At 42.6% G+C, this 25,142-nt stretch overlaps 2 protein-coding genes and 1 long non-coding RNA gene across 3 annotated transcripts in view; all 3 read left to right on the top strand.

Moving 5' to 3' along the window:
* The first annotated feature begins 8,812 nt into the window (after positions 1-8,812).
* LOC121562928 lies at positions 8,813-9,727 on the top strand. Its single transcript, XR_005999671.1, has 3 exons — positions 8,813-8,871; positions 9,186-9,438; positions 9,645-9,727. It is a non-coding gene; the product is annotated as an uncharacterized LOC121562928 (long non-coding RNA).
* Positions 9,728-10,248: 521 nt separating this feature from the next.
* Positions 10,249-17,744, top strand: LOC121562930 (gasdermin-E-like). The gene is made up of 7 exons (XM_041875067.2): positions 10,249-10,397; positions 12,007-12,127; positions 12,295-12,420; positions 12,946-13,073; positions 14,808-14,979; positions 15,088-15,161; positions 17,393-17,744. Exons 1-7 carry the CDS (start codon positions 10,305-10,307, stop codon positions 17,618-17,620), a joined length of 942 nt encoding a protein of 313 aa, XP_041731001.2. The 5' UTR covers positions 10,249-10,304; the 3' UTR covers positions 17,621-17,744.
* A 1,230-nt stretch (positions 17,745-18,974) lies between these two features.
* Positions 18,975-25,142, top strand: part of LOC121562929 (gasdermin-E-like) — a 57,480-nt gene continuing 51,312 nt past the window's right edge. Inside the window, exons 1-2 of the mRNA XM_041875065.1 lie at positions 18,975-19,064; positions 19,373-19,635. The gene's annotated coding sequence lies outside the window, so the exon portion shown is untranslated. The remainder of the gene's footprint in view (positions 19,065-19,372; positions 19,636-25,142) is intronic.

Genomic DNA, 25,142 nt, shown 5'->3' with positions numbered 1-25,142 from the left:
CATTCAAGGGTTTTTCTTTATTTTAAAAATGTTCTACATTGTAGAATAATAGTGAAGACATCAAAACTATGAAATAACACATATGGAATCATGTAGTAATCAAAAAAGTGTTAAACAAATCAAAATATATTTTATATTTACGATTCTTCAAAGTAGCCACCATTTGCCTTGAAGACAGCTTTGCACACTCTTGGCATTCTCTCCACCAGCTTCACCTGGAATGCTTTTCCAACAGTCTTGAAGGAGTTCCCACATATTCTGAGCACTTCTTGGCTGCTTTTCCTTCACTCTGCGGTACAACTCATCCCAAACCATCTCAATTTGGTTGAGGTGGGGGGATTGTGGAGGCCAGGTCATCTGATGCAGCACTCCATCACTTTCCTTCTTGGTAAAATAGCCCTTACACAGCTGATAGTGGCCAATATTTAACATGATAGAAATAGGAAACAGAGAAAGTCTTGGTAACCTATAATTAAGACATTCAAGAGTGCCCATCCCTGCAAGTTAAAAGGCTGTACAATTTAAATTCTGCATAAACTTTACTGTGGGAAAGATGATATGTTGATTTTACCTAGCTCTTATCAATAGCTCTGATCAAGTTGTACATTAATTTACCTAGCTCTTGTAAATGTACAACTTGATCAGAGCTATTGATAAGAGCTAGGTAAATGAGTTTACGAATTGATCAGAGCTATTGATAAGAGTTAGGTAAATGAGTTTACAACTTGACCAGAGCTATTGATGAGAGTTAGGTAAATGAGTTTACAACTTGATCAGAGCTATTGATAAGAGTTAGGTAAATGAGTTTACAACTTAATCAGAGCTATTGATAAGAGTTAGGTAACTTAGTTTACAACTTTGTCAGAGCTATTGATAAGAGCTAGGTAAATTAGTTTACAACTTGATCAGAGCTATTGATAAGAGTTAGGTAAATGAGTTCATAACTTGATCAGAGCTATTGATAAGAGCTAGGTAAATGAGTTTACAACTTGATCAGAGCTATTGATAAGAGTTAGGTAAATGAGTTCATAACTTGATCAGAGCTATTGATAAGAGCTAGGTAAATGAGTTTACAACTTGATCAGAGCTATTGATAAGAGTTACAGTGGGGAAAAAAAGTATTTAGTCAGCCACCAATTGTGCAGATTCTCCCACTTAAAAAGATGAGAGAGGCCTGTAATTTTCATCATAGGTACACGTCAACTATGACAGACAAATTGAGAAAGAAAATTCCAGAAAATCACATTGTAGGATTTTTAATGAATTTATTTGCAAATTATGGTGGAAAATAAGTATTTGGTCACCTACAAACAAGCAAGATTTCTGGCTCTCACAGACCTGTAACTTCTTCTTTAAGAGGCTCCTCTGTCCGTCACCCGTTACCTGTATTAATGGCACCTGTTTGAAGTTGTTATCAGTATAAAAGACACCTGTCCACAACCTCAAACAGTCACACTCCAAACTCCACTATGGCCAAGACCAAAGAGCTGTCAAAGGACACCAGAAACAAAATTGTAGACCTGCACCAGGCTGGAAAGACTGAATCTGCAATAGGTAAGCAGCTTGGTTTGAAGAAATCAACTGTGGGAGCAATTATTAGGAAATGGAAGATATACAAGACCACTGATAATCTCCCTCGATCTGGGGCTCCACGCAAGATCTCACCCCGTGGGGTCAAAATGATCACAAGAACGGTGAGCAAAAATCCCAGAACCACACGGGGAGACCTAGTGAATGACCTGCAGAGAGCTGGGACCAAAGTAACAAAGCCTACCATCAGTAACACACTACGCCGTCAGGGACTCAAATCCTGCAGTGCAAGATGAGTCCCCCTGCTTAAGCCTGTACATGTCCAGGCCCGTCTGAAGTTTGCTAGAGTGCATTTGGATGATCCAGAAGAGGATTGGGAGAATGTCATATGGTCAGATGAAACCAAAATATAACTTTTTGGTAAAAACTCAACTCGTCGTGTTTGGAGGACAAAGAATGCTGAGTTGCATCCAAAGAACACCATACCTACTGTGAAGCATGGGGGTGGAAACATCATGCTTTGAGGCTGTTTTTCTGCAAAGGGACCAGGACGACTGATCCGTGTAAAGGAAAGTTTGAATGGAGCCATGTATCATGAGATTTTGAGTGAAAACCTCCTTCCATCAGCAAGGGCATTGAAGATGAAACGTGGCTGGGTCTTTCAGCATGACAATGATCCCAAACACACCGCCCGGGCAACGAAGAAGTGGCTTCGTAAGAAGCATTTCAAGGTCCTGGAGTGGCCTAGCCAGTCTCCAGATCTCAACCCCATAGAAAATCTTTGGAGGGAGTTGAAAGTCCGTGTTGCCCAGCGACAGCCCCAAAACATCACTGATCTAGAGGAGATCTGCATGGAGGAATGGGCCAAAATACCAGCAACAGTGTGTGAAAACCTTGTGAACACTTACAGAAAACGTTTGACCTGTGTCATTGCCAACAAAGGGTATATAACAAAGTATTGAGAAACTTTTGTTATTGACCAAATACTTATTTTCCACCATAATTTGCAAATAAATTCATTAAAAATCCTACAATGTGATTTTCTGGATTTCTTTTTCTCATTTTGTCTGTCATAGTTGACGTGTACCTATGATGAAAATTACAGGCCTCTCTCATCTTTTTAAGTGGGAGAACTTGCACAATTGGTGGCTGACTAAATACTTTTTTCCCCCACTATAGGTAAATGAGTAATCCGTTTGGATAAGGGAATTGTAAATATAAATGACACTTGTTTTAGATCTATTTTACCTTATCATCGCTGGAGATGAATGTGAAACCAGTCATACGGCAGCAAACTGAAGCATATCAACATATCAACTTTCCCACAGTAAAGTTTATGAAATGCTGTGGCATTATGCAGAATTTAAATTGTACGGCATGAAGAATGGTGTTATTTGTATCGGGAAAAATAAAGTAGATGCTTTTTCCACTTGGAACTGGTAGGTTTGCTACACCTTAATCTTGGTTTCATCGCACGTAAAGGTGGTGAAATTATTAGGGAATTAAGTCCAGGTCAGAGTACGGAGTATCTTTAGACACACCTCCGCCACACCTTCATTTATTCGATCTCCACCCAAAACGAATAGCAGGTGAATATTCACTCTATTCTCATGCTTAAATTCAAGGTCAGAATACACATAGAGAGAACAGTGTATAGAAAGGGAATGACGTTCCATTCACGCACACTTAACTCGGGTCGGAATCGGGCCCTTTCTGTAAAAGACAATAGGTATAATTAAATTGAGGGTTCATATCAATTATAATAGTAAAACATATTTGGTAGCGGAGTAACATTTGGGGAAATCGGATCTAGACTTTATCGTTCTTATAAAAGGGGGCCCTTGGGAAGAAAAGTTGGCAGCCCTGTTCCAATACATCTCCACAGGTAAACTCCACCTGCATTTATTCCCACTGGGTTTGTTACAGCAAGGCCTGAGGAGGTGTGGTATATGGCCAATATACCACGGCTTAGGGCTGTTCGTACGCACGACGCAGAGTGCCAGGATACAGCCCTTAGCCGTGGTATATTGGCCATATACCACAAACCCCCCTTATTGCTATTATATACTGGGTACAAACGTAATTAGAACAGTAAAATAAATGTTTTGTCATACCTGTGGTATATGGTCTTATATACCACAGCTTTCAGCCAATCAGCATTCAGGGCCCGAACCACACAGTTTATAACACAGTATAGATAATGTCCCACAGCAGATGTCTATGGGAACATTAGGTTACTCCGTTTTCAGTAGCTGTTACTCAGTTTCCATTCAATTCTGTTGGCCAACTTGTGAGTGTTAAAGACATAGTTCACTCAAACTGTATTTTAGTATTTGTTCATTAGTCCACTGTTAATACAATCCCCAAAAATGTCAGCAGTCAAGTTTTCAAGAGAGCACTTTTAGTAAAAAGCAAAAACGTGATGATCTTTTTGTTGTTGATTCCTTTTGAAAGGTAATTCATTATTCAGTTCAGGTAAAGAATATGTATTTCTGTTGTCCACAGGAAATCAAAGGACGACACCTGGGTTAGCAACAACACTTACTGGGACCTGAGGAGGGATCCAGGCTTTGCCCACCTGGACTGTCCTGTGTTGTGGTGACCTGAGGAGGGAACCAGGCTATCCCCACCTGTACTGTCCTGTGTTGTGGAACCAGGCTATCCCCACCTGGACTGTCCTGTATTGTGGTGACCTCAATGTGACTTCTATGGCCACTGGTCACACACCTGGGTCGTGTTTAATAGGCACAGGACTGAAACAGTGAGGGACTACCTGAACTTGTCCAATAAGAAACGCTTGTGTGTTCATAAGGCACCAAACGGAAGAAAACGGACTGAAACAGGGAGGGAACTATCTGAACTTCCAGTCCAATAAGGAACGTTCTTTTTCGTTTTCCGTTGCAAAACATTTTGCTACGGTGTGTGCTTATGAACACGACCCTGTTTGGACCTTTATGTCTCTACTGTGACCCAGGCTGGCTCTGGGGGCTGGAGGCCTGCTGCTCTGTCCGTCTCATCGGTTACGCCTCAAATGGCACCCTATTCCCTACATAGTGCACTACTATTGACCAGAGCCCTATGGGCCCAAGTAGTGCATCATACTGTAAAGGGAATAGTGTGCCATTTGGGACGTAGATTCCGTCTTGCACATGCCCATCTACTAGCCATCATTCCCCCCAACGCTTGTTGCTGGTTTATCATTTATTGTGGTTTTCATTTTTTCATTTGAGAGTTTATCCAGTTTATTGCCTTAATAGACAATGTTTATCCGAGTAGTGTGTTAATTTGGAGTCTTTTTATGCAAGCATACCCTCCGAATGTAGAGACAATTATGCAAAACGGTGTCCAGTTTTTTCACCTGTAGTGTCTCATTGTGCAGAATAGAGCACATAAGAAATACTGTATACTTCAACAAGGTACTAAAGAATGAATTACTACCCTTGTTGGTTCTGCAAAGAGTGTAAAATAATCCAACCCTTTTTGTATTGCTTAGCTAGTAGTCTACATTAGCACAGTGGTTGACTGTACAATACTGTCTTAACACCTGCAGTTTTCTACCTCTGAGATGAGATTCCATGGTACTTGTAACACCATTGAGAAGGTGTACATGTCAAATATTTATTCTGCACCTGTCTAATGCCTTACTGGGTGAACTATATTGCGTTTTAATCTAATTTCTCAGTTTAAAAACAAACAGATGTTTTAGAAGTGCACGTGTTTGTGTGAGGAGGAATCCTTTAAAGAATGAAGTATGTATATGAAGAGTTTCATTCCAAAATGCTATATATCCATTTTTAGAAATGTTGGTAAATTAGCTTTTATTGTTTAAAGGTCATGAACAGTCAAAATCATGTTTTTCATGAAATTGGATGATATTTGAAGGTAACCAGATCGAAGTATGATGACCAAAGTATGAAAAATTCTGTTGCTTCTACATTGATAAAGTTTGATCATAAAGTTACTGGTCCGCTCCTCCATGTCAAATACTTGGATTCATTATTAAGTGGACAAGGTGACATCACCTTAACTCTCATTTGAATACACCAATGGTAACATTGAATTCTCTTACCTAACTCACATAAGTACCACCTTTTAACCAACATCGGAGAAGGCGTGTTTGCGGAGGGGCATGGTTTATTTAGCTAGATAGCTACTCTACTGGTGCCAAAATTTGACTGTAGGGTGTCAGCAAATATAATTAAACGTTTCCCCTTTCATCTGTGTCTGGTGTTAGCTAGTTACTGGCTAGCTAGGTCTTCATCTGTGTCTGGCTAGCTAGTTACTGGCTAGCTAGGTCTTCATCTGTGTCAGGTGTTAGATAGTTACTGGCTAGCTAGGTCTTCATCTGTGTCAGGTGTTAGCTAGTTACTGGCTAGCTAGGTCTTCATCTGTGTCAGGTGTTAGCTAGTTACTGGCTAGCTAGGTCTTCATCTGTGTCAGGTGTTAGCTAGTTACTGGCTAGCTAGGTCTTCATCTGTGTCTGGTGTTAGCTAGTTACTGGCTAGCTAGGTCTTCATCTGTGTCAGGTGTTAGCTAGTTACTGGCTAGCTAGGTCTTCAGCCAGCATGGAACAAAAAGGGGGGAAGGTCGCTCAAAACTCCAACGCAGTTGTCATGCCAACACATCCGTCAGTGCTGCTGTGAACCGCATCACAAGAGACATGCCAAACGGGAGATGTATAATTATTTGTTTTATATATATATATATATATATATATACAGTACCAGTCAAAAGTTTGGACACACCTACTCATTCAAGGGTTTTCCTTTATTTTTTACTATTTTCTACATTGTAGGATAATAGTGAAGACATCAAAACTATGAAATAACACATATGGAATCATGTAGTAACCAAAGAAGTGTTAAACAAATCAAAATATATTTGAGATTTGCCTTGATTTGCCTTGCCTTGATGACAGCTTTTCACACTCTTGGCATTCTCTCAACCAGCTACACCTGGAATGCTTTTCCAACAGTCTTGAAGGAGTTCCCACATGTGCTGAGCATTTGTTGGTTGCTTTTCCTTCACTCTGCCGTCCGACTCATCCCAAACCATCTCAATTGGGTTGAGGTCGGGGGATTGTGGAGGCCAGGTCATCTGATGCAGCACTCCATCACTCTCCTTCTTGGTAAAATAGCCCTTACACAGCCTGGAGGTGTGTTGGGTCATTGTCCTGTTAAAAAACAAATGATAGTCCCACTAAGCCCAAACCAGATGGGATGGCGTATCGCTACAGAATGCTGTGGTAGCCATGCTGGTTATGTGTGCCTTGAATTCTAAAAAAATCACAGACAGTGTCACCAACAAAGCACCCCCACACCATAACACCTCCTCCTCCATCCTTTACGGTGGGAACTACACATGCAGAGATCATCCGTTCACCCACACCGCGTCTCACAAAGACACGGTGGTTGGAACAGAAAATCTCTAATTTGGACTCCAAACCAAAGGACACATTTCCACCAGTCTAATGTCCATTGCTCATGTTTCTTGGCCCAAGCAGGTCTCTTCTTCTTATTGGTGTCCTTTAGTTGTGGTTTCTTTGCAGGAATTCGACCATGAAGGCCTGATTCACACAGACCCCTCTGAACAGTTGATGTTGAGATGTGTCTGTGACTTGAACTCTGTGAAGCATTTATTTGGGCTGCAATTTCTGAGGATGGTAACTAATGAACTTATCCTCTGCAGCAGAGGTAACTCTGGGTCTTCCATTCCTGTGGCGGTCCTCATGAGAGCCAGTTTCAGCATAGCGCTTGATGGTTTTTGCGACTGCACTTCAAGAAACTTTAAAAGTTATTGAAATGTTCCGTATTGACTGACCTTCATGTCTTAAAGTAATGATGGACTGTCATTTCTCTTTGCTTATTTTAGCTGTTCTTGCCATAATATGGACTTGGTCTTTTACCAAATAGGGCTATCTTCTGTATACCCCCTCCTACCATGTCACAACACAACTGATTGGCTCAAGAAGGAAAGAAATTCCACAAATTCACTTTTAAGAAGGCACACCTGTTAATTGAAATGCCTTCCAGGTGACTACCTCATGAAGCTGGTTGAGAGAATGCCAAGCGTGTGCAAAGCTGTCATCAAGGCAAAGGATGGCTACTTTGAAGAATTTCAAATATAAAATATCTTTTGATTTGTTAAACACTTTTTGGGTTACTACATGATTCCATATGTGTTATTTCATAGTTTTGATGTCCTCACTATTATTATACAATGTAAAACCAAAACCAAACACTGCATTCCACAGTAAGAACATCATACCAAAGGTCAAGCATGGTGGTGGTGGTGTGATGGTTTGGGGATGCTTTGCTGCCTCAGGACCTGGACGACTTGCCTTAATAGAAGGAACCATGAATTCTTCTCTGTATCAGAGAATTCTACAGGAGAATGTCAGACCATCCGTCTGTGAGCTGAAGCTGAAGCGCAGCTGGGTCATGCAGCAAGACAATGATCCAAAACACACAATCAAGTCTACATGAAAATTGCTAGAAAGCACCAAATTGGAAGTTTTGGAATGGCCTAGTCAATGTCCAGACCTAATCCCAATTGAGATGTTGTGGCAGGACTTGAAATGAGCAGTTCATGCTTGAAAACCCACACGTCACTGAGTTAAAGCAGTTCTGCATGGAAGAGTGGGACAAAATTCCTCCACAGCGACATGAGAGACTGATCAACAACTACAGGAAGCATTTGGTTGGAGTCATTGCAGCTAAAGGTGGCACAACCAGTTATTGAGTGTAAGGGGGCAATTACTTTTTCACACGGGAATTGGGTGTAGCATAACTTTGTTTATGACATAAATATGTAATTGTTGTGTTATTTGTTCACTTATGTTCCCTTTATCTAATATTAGGTTTTGGTTGAAGATCTGATAACATTCAGTATCACAAATATGCAAAAGTAGAGACAATTAGAAAGGGGGAAAATACTTTTTCATAGCACTGTAAGAACTACTCCCCAACACTGCTTCACTGCCATGAGGATGGCAACACTTAACGAAGCTAAACCACATTATGCTTCCCTGTAACTTGGCATGTACCAAAGACATAACAATGGATGACAGCCTGCTCTTAAACACAAAACAATACGGGCACGTTGCTCATTGAGTTCTGCCTGCTTCGCGTGAAGTTATTTTCTCATGAAATAAAACAGAAGTGAAGAGCAGGTGTGGAAGAGGAATGTTTTCCAAGGAGTTAAGATAGAGACTCCTCCTTCTACTATGTAATGAACTCTTAGCTAATGCATTTCAGACATACTAGTATCTCATTCTGAAGAGCAAATCTCCACAACCTGTCAGAGTCATAAGGACCCAGAGGAAGAATTGGTGAGAAACAGGTATTGAAACTCTTACAGATTGTTGAAATAAAAACAATTTAGGAAAATATACAGCATGCTTTGGATAGTCTTGAATGATACACAACCAACATTTTGGTGTATTTCCTGTTTGCTACTCTGATCTGATAAACAATTTTTCACTGGAAAGTGAACCTTCCAAAAAGATTGTGTTTGCATTATTGAGTAACTTGCAAACTTTCACGTGTGTGAAATGTATTTACAATGCTCTTCAGAAGCTGTTGTATTGATTGAGTGTTCATGTGTTAATCCTAGTTTTGTTTATTAAATGTCTTTCTCATTTGTGTCTGCTGCAGCCAGAAACACGATCCACAACCATCTCTCAGATGTTTTCCAAAGCCACAAAAGCCTTCATGAAGGACACAGATCATGATGGACGCCTTATCCCTGTGTCCAGTCTGAACGACACAGACAGACTGATTATCCGATCACTCATTGTCAAGACCAGGCCCAGATTCTTCTGGCAGGAACCCAAATACCAGTCCCCTGGCTTTACCCTCAGTGATGTCCTGAAGCCAAGAGAGCCTGGAGACTCACCTTTAAGCCCAAGTAAGCACCAGAGCAGCCCATTAGTGAAGAATAACTATGAGTTGTTGTTCTAAAATATCTGACCATTGATTTTCATTATTTATCCTACTCTTGTCTTTCTGAATAGATTATGAAAATGATCGGGTTGTGGATGTAGCTGTTATATATATATGTGTTGTGTTATAATAGCATAGAAGAGTCCTTTCTAATGTTGAATGTTCCTTCAGCTGTCAAGGAGTGTGACTTTGTGGACTACACTGGGACATTTGGTGAAAAGAAAGAAATGAACGCAGACGGAAACGTGCAGGCAAAGGTGGCTGATTTCAAACTTACCGTGGGAGGGAAATGGTTCACCAAACATAAGCTGTCCCTTGGCAGCCTGAACAAAGAGAAGGTTGATGTGAAGGAGTTATATAACTACTCAAAAGACAGGTGAGTTACCCTATACTGGACGTATGTTCAATACAGTCATATATAGTCATAATACATCATACAGTTCACCTTCCCAAGGAGTCCATTTTTAGACCCAAGACCAGCGGGCAACAATGGTTGCAATGACATCAGACAAGTATCTTTTATGTAAAAATGACATTTTCTGGTTGAAGTACTTTCAGATAACAAATAAATGGAACTGTACTGGTTTAACAACTTCCTTAAAGTTAAACTACATCCTCACTGTTTTCACTACCAGCTTACCTTAAAGGGACAATCTGTGATTGGTACATCCATTTTTTAACTTTTAAAGTAGCTTTCCAGTGTTTCCAGATTTCTATGAAATTTGACCTATAATGGGCCCCTCCTGCAGAGTTCTGGACATGTCACATTCTGTGATCAAGCAGACCCGTGTGAATCCCAGGGCAGTGTTAGGCGTCTTGACGGAGAGGATTATGACGTCACTACCTTGCCCCGTCACAACCAAAGTCCGGAAGCGCGGCAATGTAGGAGCCAACATGAGCGCCTGTGTGGCCCTGAGCGGGAAGGTAGGAGGAAAGATTAACAAGCATGAATTATATTTGCATCAATCTTCATATATTACTGGTAACTCAGATGTAGATTATCTCTGTTGTAAAATATATTTTTAATCTCAATAATCTCACTTTATGATAGCTAGGCCTACATAAATAAAGTAATTGTCAAGACCATATTGACAGATCACAGATGTCTGTTCAGTAGTGGTAATACTCACAGATGTCTGTTCAGTAGTGGTAATAGTCACAGATGTCTGTTCAGTTGTGGTAATAGTCACAGATGTCTGTTCAGTAGTGGTAATAGTCACAGATGTCTGTTCAGTAGTGGTAATAGTCACAGATGTCTGTTCAGTAGTGTTAATACTCACAGATGTCTGTTCAGTATTGGTAATAGTCACTGATGTCTGTTCAGTAGTGGTAATAGTCACATATGTCTGTTCAGTAGTGCTAATAGTCACAGATGTCTGTTCAGTAGTGCTAATAGTCACAGATGTCTGTACAGTAGTGCTAATAGTCACAGATGTCTGTTCAGTAGTGGTAATAGTCACAGATGTCTGTTCAGTAGTTCTAATAGTCACAGATGTCTGTTCAGTAGTGCTAATAGTCACAGATGTCTGTTCAGTAGTGGTAATAGTCACAGATGTCTGTTCAGTTGTGGTAATAGTCACAGATGTCTGTTCAGTAGTGGTAATACTCACAGATGTCTGTTTAGTAGTGGTAATACTCACAGATGTCTGTTCAGTAGTGGTAATAGTCACAGATGTATGTTCAGTAGTGGTAATACTCACAGATGTCTGTTCAGTAGTGGTAATACCCACAGATGTCTGTTCAGTAGTGGTAATAGTCACAGATGTCTGTTCAGTAGTGGTAATAGTCACAGATGTCTGTTCAGTAGTGGTAATACCCACAGATGTCTGTTCAGTTGTGGTAATAGTCACAGATGTCTGTTCAGTAGTGGTAATAGTCACAGATGTCTGTTCAGTAGTGGTAATACTGTATATTGCTCTAGTCAGAATTATGTAGCTTGGTTGTTCCATGAAAATAGTGCTTTGATATTGAAAGTAGAAATGTAAGATCAACCCTGTTACTTGAACTGAATTGTTTTAATATGGTGAAACTATTCCTTTTTAAATATTTTTTTCAAAATAAATAATCTAATAGTCAAATCATAGTGTAAAAACTGGTGAGCTGGTTCTACTCTTTTAGGCAATTTTTTTGGTGTTTTGTGGCGGAAAATTGAGTGGTTCGACACACGCCATTGATAGACATGCTAGAAAAGTTTTTAAAAAAAAATAATAATTGTGAAGCTGGCTTTCAATTGCCACTCCCTGCAAACAACAAGCTTCCATTCCCCCTGTCACAAGGGTAACCCTGGTTACGGTCAACCTTCCTTACTTTATTTGGCACTTAATAGGCACTTACTATAGTCATAAAAAAAACGTTATTTCTTGAGATGGGAATTGGTGGAATGACCCAGCACTAGTTACCACATCATTTCCTGTTTTTGTCATTAGACCCACTTCCTGAAAATGAAATGGTGTAGTAGAGGTGACTGTCTGGGTTAGAATCTGGGTCGTCTGTGCACCAAACGTCTCTGACTGATTTGACATTTTCTCCACAGGCCTCTATGAAGCAGAGCGGCAGTACTCAGACAGATAGTGATGTGTCACTGGTTATTCCTGCAAATACTGTCATGGCCTACAGTCTGATTGACCTCTACGTCAAATGCAATGGACAGTTTGGTGAGGAAGTGTATGGTTAATCAAGTACAATGTCCCAGGTATAGCTGCATGGTTAAGTACCATGGTAAAGTACACCGCCAGCTTCTATGTTCCTCAGTGTATTTAGTACAGCCACTGTATCTGTCTGTGTGTGACTGGTTATGGCTGTTGTCTGCTCTTGTCCACAGAGCTGTGCCTCATTCACAAAAATGGGGGCTTTGAAATGGATAAGTCAAATTATGAGTTTGAAGAGGATGGAATTATGGACCTGGGAGGCGACTTTGATGTCAACAGCCCCCTAAATCTGAAGAAAGGTAATAATGCCAATGGAGGCTAATGTCTCCTGTCTAGTGGTCAACATGCAGTCTACTGAATGGATCATCTGGTCAACATGTAATGTAGTCTACTGAATGGAACGTTTGGTCAACATGTAATATAGTCTACTGAATGGAACGTTTGGTCAACATGTAATGTAGTCTACTGAATGGAACGTCTGCTCAACATGTAATGTAGTCTACTGAATGGAACGTTTGGTCAACATGTAATGTAGTCTACTGAATGGAACATTTGGTCAACATGTAATGTAGTCTACTGAATGGAACGTTTGGTCAACATGTAATGTAGTCTACTGAATGGAACGTCTGGTCAACATGTAGTCTACTGAATGGAACGTTTGGTCAACATGTAATGTAGTCTACTGAATGGAATGTTCAACATTTCTCTTTGATTAGTAATTACAAAGTTACCACACTTTTGAACTATATAACAATTAATTGATTTCTTGCATGAAAATACCACACTTTGACTAAATGGTCTCTATGTTGTTTGTGTGTTGACAGAACTGGAGAAACTGAGTGGTCATTTCCAGCTGCTGTCAGCCCTGCCAGCAGCCACACGTTCCTCTCTGCTCCAGCTCCTCAAGACAACCATGGAGGATGGAGAGGCAGTCAGTGTGCTGGAGAGTGTGGTGAGTGGGACGTACAGAAACACGGGCCAAACAAACACACACACACACACACACACACACAACTAATGGCAGGAATGAATATATCAACCAGAATATCTGTAACACACTCTCTGTCTTAAATATACTCTCTCTCTCTCAATTCAATTCAATTTCAATTTAATGGGCTTTATTGGCATGGGAAACATATGTTTACATTGTCAAAGCAAGTGAAATAGATAATAAACAAAGGTGAAATAAACAATAAAAAATGAACAGTAAACATTACGCTCACAAAAGTTCAAAAATAATAAAGACATTTCAAATGTCATATTATGTCTATATACAGTGTTGTAATGATGTTCAAATAGTTAAAGTACAAAAGGGAAAATAAATAAACATAAATATGGTGTTTGTTCTTCACTGGTTGCCCTTTTCTTGTGGCAACAGGTCACAAATCTTGCTGCTGTGATTGCACACTGTGGTATTTCACCCAATAGATATGGGACTTTATTCAAATTGGATTTGTTTTCGAATTCTTTGTTGGTCTGTGTAATCTGAGGGAAGAATGTGTCTCTAATTTGGTCATACATTTGGCAGGAGTTTAGGAAGTGCAGCTCAGTTTCTATCTCATTTTGTGTGCAGTGTGAACATAGCCTGTCTTCTCTTTGTCACGCCCTGGCTCTGGGGACTATGTTATGTTGAGCCAGGGTGTGTAAGTCTATGTTTATTTTTCTATGTTGGTCTGAGTGACTCCCAATCAGAGGCAACGAGTGTCAGCTGGGTGTCTCTGATTGGGAGCCATATTTAACTATCGGTCTTTTCACTTTGTGTTGTGGTTTGTTGTTCATTTCGGTTTGTGTTAAACCGTAGACGTCACGTTATCGTTTATTGTTTTGATCGTGTGATCAGTAAAATAAAGGATATGTTCACCTTCAACGCTGCGCCTTGGTCCTCTCTCACCGACGATCGTGACACTCTTGAGAGCCAGGTCTGCCTTCGGCTGCCTTTCTCAATAGCAAGGCAATGCTCACTGAGTCTGTACACAGTCAAAGCTTTCCTTAGTTTTGTGTCAGTCACAGTGGTTAGATACTCTGCCACTGTGTACTCTCTGTTTAGGGCCAAATAGCATTCTAGTCTTTTTGTTAATTCTTTCCATTGTGTCAAGTAATTATCTTTTTGTTTTCTCATGATTTGGTTGGGTCTAATTATGTTGCTGTTGCTGTCCTGGGGCTTTGTGGGGTCTGTTTGTGTTTGTGAACAGAGCCCCAGGACCAGCTTACTTAGGGGACTCTTCTCCAGGTTCATCTCTCTGTAGGTGATGGCTTTGTTATGGAAGGTTTGGGAATCGCTTCCTTTTAGGTGGTTGAATTTAACGGCTCTTTTCTGGATTTTGATAATTAGCGGGTATCAGCATGATATTTTTCCAGAATTCTGCATGCAGAGTCTCAGTTTGTCCCATTTTGTGAATTCTTGGTTGGTTAGGTGGACCTCAGACCTCAAAACCATAAAGGGCAATGGGTTCTATAACTGATTCAAGAGTTTTTAGCCAGATCCTAATTGGTATGTCGAATTTTATGTTCCTTTTGATGGCATAGAAGGCCCTTCTTGCCTTGTCTCTTCTTGCCCTTCTCTCTCTCTCTCTCTCTCTCTCTCTCTCTCTCTCTTCTCTCTCTCTCCCCCTCTCTCTCTCTCTCCCCTCTCTCTCTCTCTCTCTCTCTCTCCCCTCTCTCTCTCTCTCTCTCTCTCTGGTCACAGCTGGATCGGACGTGTGATGGTGAGACTCCTGACCTGGGTGATCTGGAAGAGTCTGAGAGGAAGACAGTCCAGGCCATACTGGATCTTGTAGACCAATGTGTTGGGAAGGATGAGGACGAGTTCAGATCCTCACTTCTCACTGCCATCCACCTCATTGTCAGTGCCATGGACGGTGAGATAGAGAGCAGTTTCCACAGGATTCTGTGTTATTATTTGATCAGTTACTGGGAAACTAGGTTCACTACTGTGGTTTTATATGTGTGCATATTTATTTCTACAGGAATGACAGATGAGGGTCTCTCTGTGTTGGGATCATGTTGCAGTCCTCCAGTCTTACAGGCCCTGCAGATCCTGGTGAGTTCACACCTGCTTGATTGAGCCTCCAATCCTGTATGGACGGGACTTCATTTTTCTACATTTTTGTTTATGTAAATGTCTTTGGGTATATCTTCCCATTCTAAATAAACTAATATTTCTACCATTATGATAACATTGTGCCACCAGTAGCAGTAGTAACACCGATGATAGTAACCAGTGGTGATTTTTAACAAAAATATTGGTGGGGCAAACTCAATGAAAAAAGTGAATATGAATCGATACATTACTACACTACACTAACCATAGAATGCACCATCATGAATAATTACCACTCCCAGAAATGAGTTTAGAGCCACACACACAAACGTTCTAACATATGGGTTATGATCAGTGTATAGGCTACTTTCCCATATCTTTGGCTCTCATCACAACCGGCCGTGATTGGGAGTCCCATAGGGTGGCGCACAATTGGCCCAGCGTCGTCCGGGTTTGGCCGGTGTAGGCTGTCATTGTAAATAAGAATTTGTTCTTAACTGACTTGCCTAGTTAAATAAAGGTAAAATAAATAAATAAATAAATTTAAAAAAATTGCACAGAGACCACGGTAGTCCGGCATACTTTTAAAGAGTAAAGTTGATTTTACTTCAGAATCAATCTCAGCATTGGTCTGCAATATTGCTAATCATTGTTAGAGTATTGGGACACAGACAAACACCATTCTGAGTGTAGTTGCATCTGCCTGTTAACAAGATGCTCCGGTTATGAATAAAACAACAAAGTTTATAAAGCTACTCCCTCGCTTCAACCATTGCATAGAAACAGTTCCATGGGTTATTACATTCTGACATCAATCATTAACAACACGTTGTAGCTAGCTAGCTGTTAGCCACCACAAGTTCTATCCAAACCACTCAGATTGAATTATTTTCTAACTTGCTTTATTTTAATGGAGGCCTGTTCATTGGCTGATGAGCACCAATATGTCTTATCTCTACATTTACTTTATTACGCAAAGTTTGAACATGATTTGCTAGGAGATAGTTGACATGATTCATGAAGACTTTTCAGCTAGCTAGCTAGAAGACGATAAACAACTATGAAATTGACACATCAGTCCAATCAAAGCTACCGGAGATAAGACGTCGATTTATCTGTGGCAAATGACATCAAGCCTTCTTGGGCGGGCACTACTAATGAATCTCTATGGCAGCACCCAAGTGGGCAACCGCTGCCTGAGTCTTCCAGTACATGCTGTTGCACTGTCCCAATGAATTCACTCACCCATCTGAACCTTTGAGAATGTGCCAATCACGTGCAGCCAATTGTGCGCAACCAGAGAAGATCAATGAGGGCTTTCCCCTGGCTGGCCTCTCCACAACAGATCACTGAATGAGGCTGAAACAGCTGCATTAGGGAGCTGTCTTACTCAAAGTGACCAAAATAACAATACAACCGGGAAGCGAGCACGTATGCTTAATTAGCTCAAGCAAATCAAATGTGTTTGCTTACTGATATAATATCATGTTGTGACATGAACGAAAGCCAGAATTACATGCAAAACACCGCCATCTCCTGGATAGTTGTGGGGCTGCCCTAAATGACGTGTCGCCACTGACAGTAACACCAATGACACATTTAAGTAATTTAGGAATTTCTTAAATGGAGGCCACCCATCTCAAATCTAAGGTCATTTAACCTTTAGTAAATTATTAAGTAAATTACTTTTTAAAGAGATTTGATTAATCATTTTGCTCAGGGTGTAATTTCCCTTCATTTAAATTGAGTTACACCAATGACACTTTTTATTTAAACACACCAAATGATCAATGGAATCATTATATATTTATGACGTACTAAAATGGTGTGATTAGCAAATAATTGTTTTTAATATAGGCCCCTACCCTAATAACAGTTTGCCACTGGAAGGAATGCTCAAGGTCCTTGTATATCTTTGTAATTAGTGATTTACAAGGCGGTAACACTAATGATATTAAATACTTTTGTTTATTTTATAGCATTCAAAATAATCTAAATCCCCAAAACATGTCACTACAACTCTACTCATCACTACTGGGACAAGCCAATTTGCTTTCCCTAAGTACTTTAAACGATGCATAAAAATAAAGTTTTGCAGTATAAAGGACTAATTGTCATTTTAAAGTGTTTTTCATTGTGGCAAAGTCGAAGGATGCAAATGCCACCTTAATTCAAGAATGACCCAGAAAAGAAAGCATATAAATGTTATTCCTGGGCTGCTTGTCCTCCAGGTGCAGCATGTGGCAGCAGGGAGTGGGGAGACCCTCTCTCTGAGAGATGCAGGTCTGGCTGTTCTGACTGAGGAGGAGGTGTTTTGGAGGACAGAGAGTCTCTTTGGTCACTCTAAAGTTACACTGAAGAGAGAGGAGGACACACTGAGAACAGAGATGAAGGACCAGCCTGGATACCTTCCTCTTGTCATGAGTATCACTGTGAAAGGCCTGGCTTCTTTAGTGTAAGCTGAGAGAGAGTGAGTGAGTGAGCTAGAAAATCATGTTTGAACTAATATACTCACGATTCCATTCCATGTGTTACTCTTGCACTAGTTGAGCTAAAGAACTAGTGAACAACAATGTATGTATCCTTGTAATGCTTTCAGTAAAGTTCAACAAACAATTACAGACGTCCCGGCCTCCATTCTTCTAATCATAAGATAATATATCATAAAGGCACACTGGTGGGAGGAGGGTGGGGGGGGGTCCTACATTTAGAGCATTGTCTAGTGACCCACATGACAAGAACAGAAACAGAATCATGTTTAAAATACTGTTCAGCAGAATCACGTCTCCAAAAAAATCCTAAACATTTCTGTGAAGTCTGTTATTGTACTGTACAGTCATTTGAAAGTGTAAACTTTCTCACATTACCGTGCTACCAGGTGCAAAAACTACACTTATTAAAACGAACTCCAGCACCCTGGTAATCTTGATGCCTAGAATACCAGTGTGATGTTTTTCTTCTTTTTAATAATGATTGTATACTCAAAGATAACATCCCCAAGGCTCAACATGTGGAGTCAGTATGATGGTCCATTCCTGTGATGTCGCCGAGATTCACAGTGTTTGAACAACGTAGACATTTTGTCATCAGAATACTACAGTATGTTATTACTGCAAGGCTCCTGTGATTTGTTCAAACTGAAACTAAAACGTACCCTTGAACTGTTATTGCAGTTTGGAACTGATAACCATCTGTTAGTGTTTGACTCTCCTACAGTACAGTGATGAGGTATGTGGATGTGACTTTTTGACCCTGTAGTAAAAGTTAGGCCCCGTACACACTCAGGTTGTACAACTGATTCACCACACATTGGACACATGATACAGTAGGCTACTACTGTAGTTCATCTACACAAAATATTTCACACAACCATTGTGCAATGTCTCCACAACACTGTTTGTGTAGAAACACTCTGTTGTATCATAACAGTTTTACCAAATGCGTTGTGCATTAGTTCTATAACTTCAGTGTGAACAGGGCCTTAAAGAGAACATTCCTCATTGCACAAGCTGTGCGCTTCGGTAGCCTGAAGAAACTGAAAGATGATGTGGATAAGTTACTGAGGTATTACACGTATGAACAGGAGCATTATTCTCTGGTAAACTGATGACAACACTTATCAAACCGGAATATACTTCCTAGTAATTTGGCATGTAGTCTGCTTCTCATTGAGTTCTGCCTGCTTCTAGTAAAGTTACAGTATTTTCTCATGAAATAAAACACAAGTGAAGAGCAGGAATGCAAGAGTGGAAGAGGAACGTTTCCCAAGAAGGGGTTAAGATAGAGACTCCTCCTACTACTATGTAATGAACTCTTAGCTAATGCATTTCAGACATACTAGTATCTCATTCTTAACATATCTCCAAGTCATAAGGACCCAGAGGAAGAAGCAGTGCGAACCTGGTAATGAAGGTCTTGCAGTGTTGCGATGAGAAAAATATACAGCATGCTTAGGATAGTCTTGAATGACCAACATTTTTGACTGAAATGATTTCCTGTCTTGTCAAAAGCAATGCTACGCTGTTCTGATCAACTCTTTTCCCAGGGAAAGTGAACCTTTCAAAGATTGTGTTTGCATTATTGAGTGTCTTGCCAACTTTCATGTGTGTGTGAAATGTATTTAGAATGCTCTTCAGAAGCTGTTGTATTGATTGAGTGTTCATGTGTTCATCCTAGTTTTGTTTCTTTGATGTCTTTGTCATCTGCTGTAGTCCGAAACACGATCCACAACCATCATGATTTCCAAGGCCGTAAAATCCATGCTGAAGGAAGTAGATTATAACGGTAGCCTGATCCCTGTGTCCAGTCTGAACGACAGCTCCGGTACTGAATCTCCTCTCACTCATTGTGAAGACCAGGCCCAGATTGGGATGCTTCTGGCAGGAACCGAAATACCAGTCCAGAGGCTTTACCCTGAGTGATGTGCTGAAGCCTGGAAAGCTTGAAGAACCTAAAGACAAACCTTTTAACCCAGGTAAACACTGCAGCCCCTCCAGCAGGGTTGCCAGGTCTAGCTAAAATGTACCTAAATAAATCTGTTTTGCGTTTGTGCATAACTATAGATAAATCTGCCAGGAGAGTTTGAGTGATGAAAGTTGAATCGAGGATCTCAAACACTTGGACTAACTTTTAAAAAATGAATGTTAGACTATTTTCTGGCAATTGTGCCATTATTTTGTGCCAGATGTTAAGACTACAAACAGTTAAAAATGGCCCATTTGCGAGATTGACTTTCATTAGGTATAGGCATAGGCTACAGACTAAAATATGGGTTTATGATTGTGATTCAACTTTGCCATGGTTTGCTTGATAGATGCAGGTAGCCTATAGCCCCTGATAGGCCTACATCTTATTTCAGATAGTCTACAGTAGCGTAGGCAAGATGTAGGCAAGATGTAAACTGAACGATTTAGGAGTTTGTGTTACGCTATGGTTAAACCCAGCACTCAGAGAAACAAAACACGACTAAGGGAGTGGAAGAAACAAAAATTATTTTAATAAAAGTTCAATTTGTCTTATTCCAAAAACAACTGAAGAAAAGGAACAGAGTGGGCTAGTCGGCTCCGGAGGAAGGAGAGGCTGAGGCAGGCAGGCAGGCAGGCAGGCAGGCAGGCAGGCAGGTTGGGAGGTATGTCTGAACGCTCTAGTAAGAACAACGATCTGGCGCCGGTGGAGAGCCATGCCCAGGAATTAGTAGTGCAGGTTGATGAGAGAATAGGATGCAGCTGCGTAGGCAGGAATCACTGGAAACAACCCGCAGCTGCACAGGAGAGGCAGATCCTGAGCACGCCCCCCGATCCACTCCAGACACACACCGGCAGACGCACCAACATAATGGGGACAAACACACATACAGATACAACAGACAAAGAGGGGACAAAACCAGGAGGAAGGGAAACAGAAAAGGGAGAGACAAGCTGCCCACATAACAGTACCCCCCCTCAATGGTCGCCACCTGGCAACCCACCAGGCCTGTCAGGGTTGTCGTGATGGAAGTCCGTGATCAGCTGAGGATCCAACACAAAACGCTTAGGGACCCAAGACCTCTCCTCTGGTCCATAACCTTCCCAATCGACTAGGTATTGGAGACCCCTACCCCCGCCTCCGAGAGTCCAGGAGCCTACTGACGGTGTAGGCCGGATGGTCGTCAATGAGGCGAACAGGTGGAGGTGGATCTGCCGGCGGACACAAAAGGCTGGAGGACACAGGTTTCAGTTGGGAGACGTGGAAAGTAGGGTGTATCTTCATGGCTGAAGGCAACTTCAAACGAACCGCAGCGGGGTTAACGATGGACTCCACCACAAACGGACCCAGGTACCGAGGAGACAGCTTGCGTGATTTGGTACGATGAGGTACGTTCTTTGATGACAGCCAAACTTCTTGACCAGGATGAAACACAGGTGCGGGAGTCCTGCTCCTATCCGCTGTCGTCTTGTTCCTGTCGGTGGTCCGAAGCAACGCTTCCCGAGCGTCGCTCCACACTCTCTGGCAGCTGCGGAGGTTCTCCTGAACCGAAGGAACAGCCAATTCCTTCTCCTGAGCAGGAAACAGAGGGGGTTGATAACCCATGGTTACCTCGAAGGGTGAAAGGCCGGTGGCAGAGGTGGTGAGGGAGTTGTGGGCATACTCTATCCAAGGCAGATGTTTGGCCCAGGATGATGGATGTTGAGCAGCCACACAACGAAGGGTTGCTTCGAGGTCTTGATTGGCTCTTTCTGTTTGACCGTTGGTCTGGGGATGAAACCCTGAGGACAGACTAACGGGAAGCACCCAAAGCAGAACAGAAAACCTTCCAAACACGGGAAGTAAACTGTGGGCCTCTATCAGATACGATGTCCACAGGTATTCCATGGGACGGAATACATGTTGAACTAGGAGGTCCGCTGTCTCACTGGCAGACGGTAATTTTGGTAATGCTATATAGTGAACAGATTTAGAGAATCTGTCCACAATGGTAAGTATAGTATCATTACCTTCAGACTTGGGTAGGCCGGTGACAAAATCCATGGCTATGTGGGACCAGGGACGGCTGGGAACTGGGAGGGGTAGCAGCAGCCCCGAAGGGGACTGATGGGAGGCTTTGCCCCGAGCACAGGTTGAACAGGCTGCCACAAAAGCCCGAACGTCAGTTTCCATTGAAGGCCACCAAAAATGTCTCTTAAGCAGCGTCAACGTGCATCTCATCCCAGGGTGACCAGCAAAACGGGAGGTGTGAATCCACTGCAACACCTGAGACCGGACCGTCTCGGGAACAAAGAGTAGGTTGGGAGGTCCATCACCCGGTCCCGGGTCCGTGGCAAGTGCAGTCTTCACAAGAGACTCGATCTCCCACTGTACTGCCGCCACGACGCATGAGGAAGGTAGGACTGCCTCAGGCTCGCTGGTCTCCGAAGGGTCAGCAAACTGGCGGGACAAAGCATCTGGTTTAACATTTCTTGACCCCGGTCTGTATGTTAGAATAAAGTTAAACCTACTAAAAAACAGGGCCCATCTGGCTTGGCGTGAGTTGAGTCTCTTAGTGGCTTGGATGTAAGCCAAGTTTTTTGTGGTCTGTCCAGACCACAAACGGCAGTTCAGCTCCATCCAGCCAGTGCCGCCATTCTTCCAGTGCTAGCTTGACCGCCAGCAGTTCCCGGTTTCCAACGTCGTAATTCCGTTCTGTGGGTGACAATTTCTTGGAGAAAAAAGCACAGGAGTGAAGCTTTTGGTCAGTGGGGGAGCGCTGGGAGAGGACTGCTCCCAGACCTGAGTCAGACGCGTCCACCTCCACAATAAACTGCAGAGAGGTATTGGGGTGTATCAACACGGGGAGGTGGAAAACAGTTCCTTCAAAACCCCTACCGCCTGCTCCGCCTCAGGGGACCACAGAAAAGGGACTTTTGGGGATGTGAGTCTAGTAAGGGGTGCCACCACTTTACTAAAACCCTTAATGAATCTACGGTAGAAGTTAGCAAAGCCCAAAAATCATTGAAGTTGCTTACGGGTGGTGGGTGTGGGCCATTCCGTCACTGCCCGGATCTTCTCGGGGTCCGCCTTCACCTGCCCGCTCTCAATGATGAAACCAAGGAACGATGTAGACTGTTTGTGGAACTCACACTTTTCTGCTTTGACGTACAGCTTATTCTCCAAGAGCCGTTGAAGGACTTGACGGACGTGTGACTCATGCTCCTCGGGTGACTTGGAAAAAACAAGAATATCAGCCAGGTATACAAAGACAAAACGGTTCAAAAAATCCCTAAGAACATCGTTCACCATGGCTTGGAATACAGCAGGGGTGTTTGAGAGCCCAAAGGGCATGACCAAATACTCAAAATGCCCCAGTGGAGTGTTGAAAGCGGTTTTCCACTCATCTCCCTTTCGGATTCTGACAAGGTGATAAGCGTTCCTGAGGTCGAGCTTGGAGAAAACTGTGGCGCCATGCAGAGGTTCAAAAGCTGAGTTGATGAGTGGAAGGGGATACTTGTTTTTAACAGTTATGTTGTTTAAACCCCTGAAATCGATACAGGGGCGTAACGACTTGTCTTTCTTTTCAACGAAAAGGAAACCTGCACCCAAAGGGAGACGACGAGGACGGATTATGCCCGAGGCCAGAGAATCACCAATATACTGCTCCATTGCCTCTCTTTCCGGTCGGGACAGATTGTATAAGCGACTAGAGGGCAAGGGAGCACCAGGAAGCAGTTCAATAGGGCAATCATAAGGCCTATGTGGTGGTAGAGACAGAGCCTTGTCCTTACTGAAAACCTCAGCTAAGTCATGGTATTCTTTGGGGACAGATGACAGATCGGGAGGAGCTGAGGGATGAGTTGGGTTACACTTAGTGGGGGGAACCGCTGACCTAAGGCACTCTGAATGGCAGTTAGTGCTCCAACTGAGAATGGTGTGACGTGTCCAATCAATTTGTGGGTTGTGAAGAGCCAACCAGGGGAAGCCAAGGATTAGGGGGGAGCTGAGCCAGACATAACTCTTAACTGGAAGCTTTCACAATGATTGCTAGAAATCACTAGGGAAACGGGGGTGGTTTGATGAGTTATCTCCGCGAGGAGGCGCCCATCAAGGGCTGTGACTCGAATGGGGGTAGGTAGTGGCTCCACAGGGATACGAGCTTGTGTAACGAACTGGTGGCTAATAAAGTTGTCTTCTGCACCTGAGTCTATGAAAGCTGAGAGTGGCAGGGAATGACTCTGGAAACGTAAGGTTACGCAAGTAGACCCACCGTTACGAGCGAGCCTTGTCTTTTGGTCGCTTAGGGCATGTAGCCAGAATGTGTGTGGTGTCTCCACAGTACAGGCACTCACCCGCCTGGAGGCGCCGTTGCCGCTCTGCTGGAGGTAGTCGAGCTCGACCCACTTGCATTGGTTCCTCCTCTGTGCTCGGGATGGGATCAGGAACAAGAAGCTGCCGGCTCCGGGGAGGCGAGACTCGAGTGGTTGAAGGGTGGGGAACTCGTCCTCCTAGATGTGGGCGACCGCCTCTCTCCCGACGCCTCTCCCGCAACCGGTTGTCTAGCTTAATGGACAGGGAAACGAGAATGTAAATCATGTGGCTCGTCACGAGCAGCCAGTTCATCCTTAATGGCTTCATTCAAACCGTTTAGAAATGCTCCTTGAAGTGCCACATTGTTCCACTTGGAGTCCGCTGCCAAAGTCCAGAACTCAATAGAGTACTCAGCCACACTGTTAGAACCCTGCCTCAAATTAAAAAGTCTCTTGGAGGAATTACCCACATGGTCAGGATGGTCAAAAACAGTCTTCAATTTAGCAGAAAAATCAGCAAAAGTCAATCCAGTCAAAGTTTGATTTGAGCACACAGCCTCAGCCCAAACCAGAGCTCTCCCTCTTAACAGCCCCAGAACATAATGTACCTTAGAGGAATCAGTAGAAAACGACAGTGGTCTCTGCCGAAAAAATCAAGTCACACTGAAGCAAAAATCCCCGGCACTTGTCCAATTCTCCATTGAACGGTTCAGGCGACGTGACAGGGGGTTCCCGATGGAACGAAGCCTGCATAATGTCAGAGGAAACAACTTGGGGTGCATCAAACTGGGGGTCAGAGAGAGATGGAGAACTGATAACAGACAATTTAGAGACTTGTGTTGTTAACTGAGTCACCTGGTTCAGCAGTTGATGATTATTTTCCAAAAGAGTCCAAATCAATTGGTCATGCTGTCCTAGCAACGTTCCTTGAGCCTGGATAGCTTGTTGGAAGCTGTCTTTGTCTGCCCCGTGCTGTTTCTCTGTTGGGTCCATGGCCAGATCGTTCTGTTACGCTATGGTTAAACCCAGCAATCAGAGAAACAAAACACGACTAAGGGAGTGGAAGAAACAAAAATTATTTTAATAAAAGTTACATTTGTCTTAGTCCAAAAACAACTGAAGAAAAGGAACAGAGTGGGCTAGTCGGCTCCGGAGGAAGGAGAGATCTGAGGCAGGCAGGCAGGCAGGCAGGCAGGCAGGCAGGAAGGCAGGCAGGCAGGTTGGG

This window comes from Coregonus clupeaformis, unplaced genomic scaffold (assembly GCF_020615455.1).
Source record: "Coregonus clupeaformis isolate EN_2021a unplaced genomic scaffold, ASM2061545v1 scaf0064, whole genome shotgun sequence".
Lineage (NCBI taxonomy): Eukaryota > Metazoa > Chordata > Actinopteri > Salmoniformes > Salmonidae > Coregonus > Coregonus clupeaformis.
Note: the sequence above shows the minus strand (reverse complement) of the source record. Positions and strands in the feature narration are given on the sequence as shown.

What these genes read in the sequence shown, in the direction of transcription:
- LOC121562930 (XM_041875067.2), top strand. Translation starts at nt 10,305, where the DNA reads ATGACGTCACTACCTTGCCCCGTCACAACCAAAGTCCGGAAGCGCGGC. An exon ending in GTGTGGCCCTGAGCGGGAAG is followed by an intron (nt 10,398 to 12,006) that starts GTAGGAGGAAAG and finishes TTTTCTCCACAG; the next exon opens with GCCTCTATGAAGCAGAGCGG. An exon ending in CAAATGCAATGGACAGTTTG is followed by an intron (nt 12,128 to 12,294) that starts GTGAGGAAGTGT and finishes TCTTGTCCACAG; the next exon opens with AGCTGTGCCTCATTCACAAA.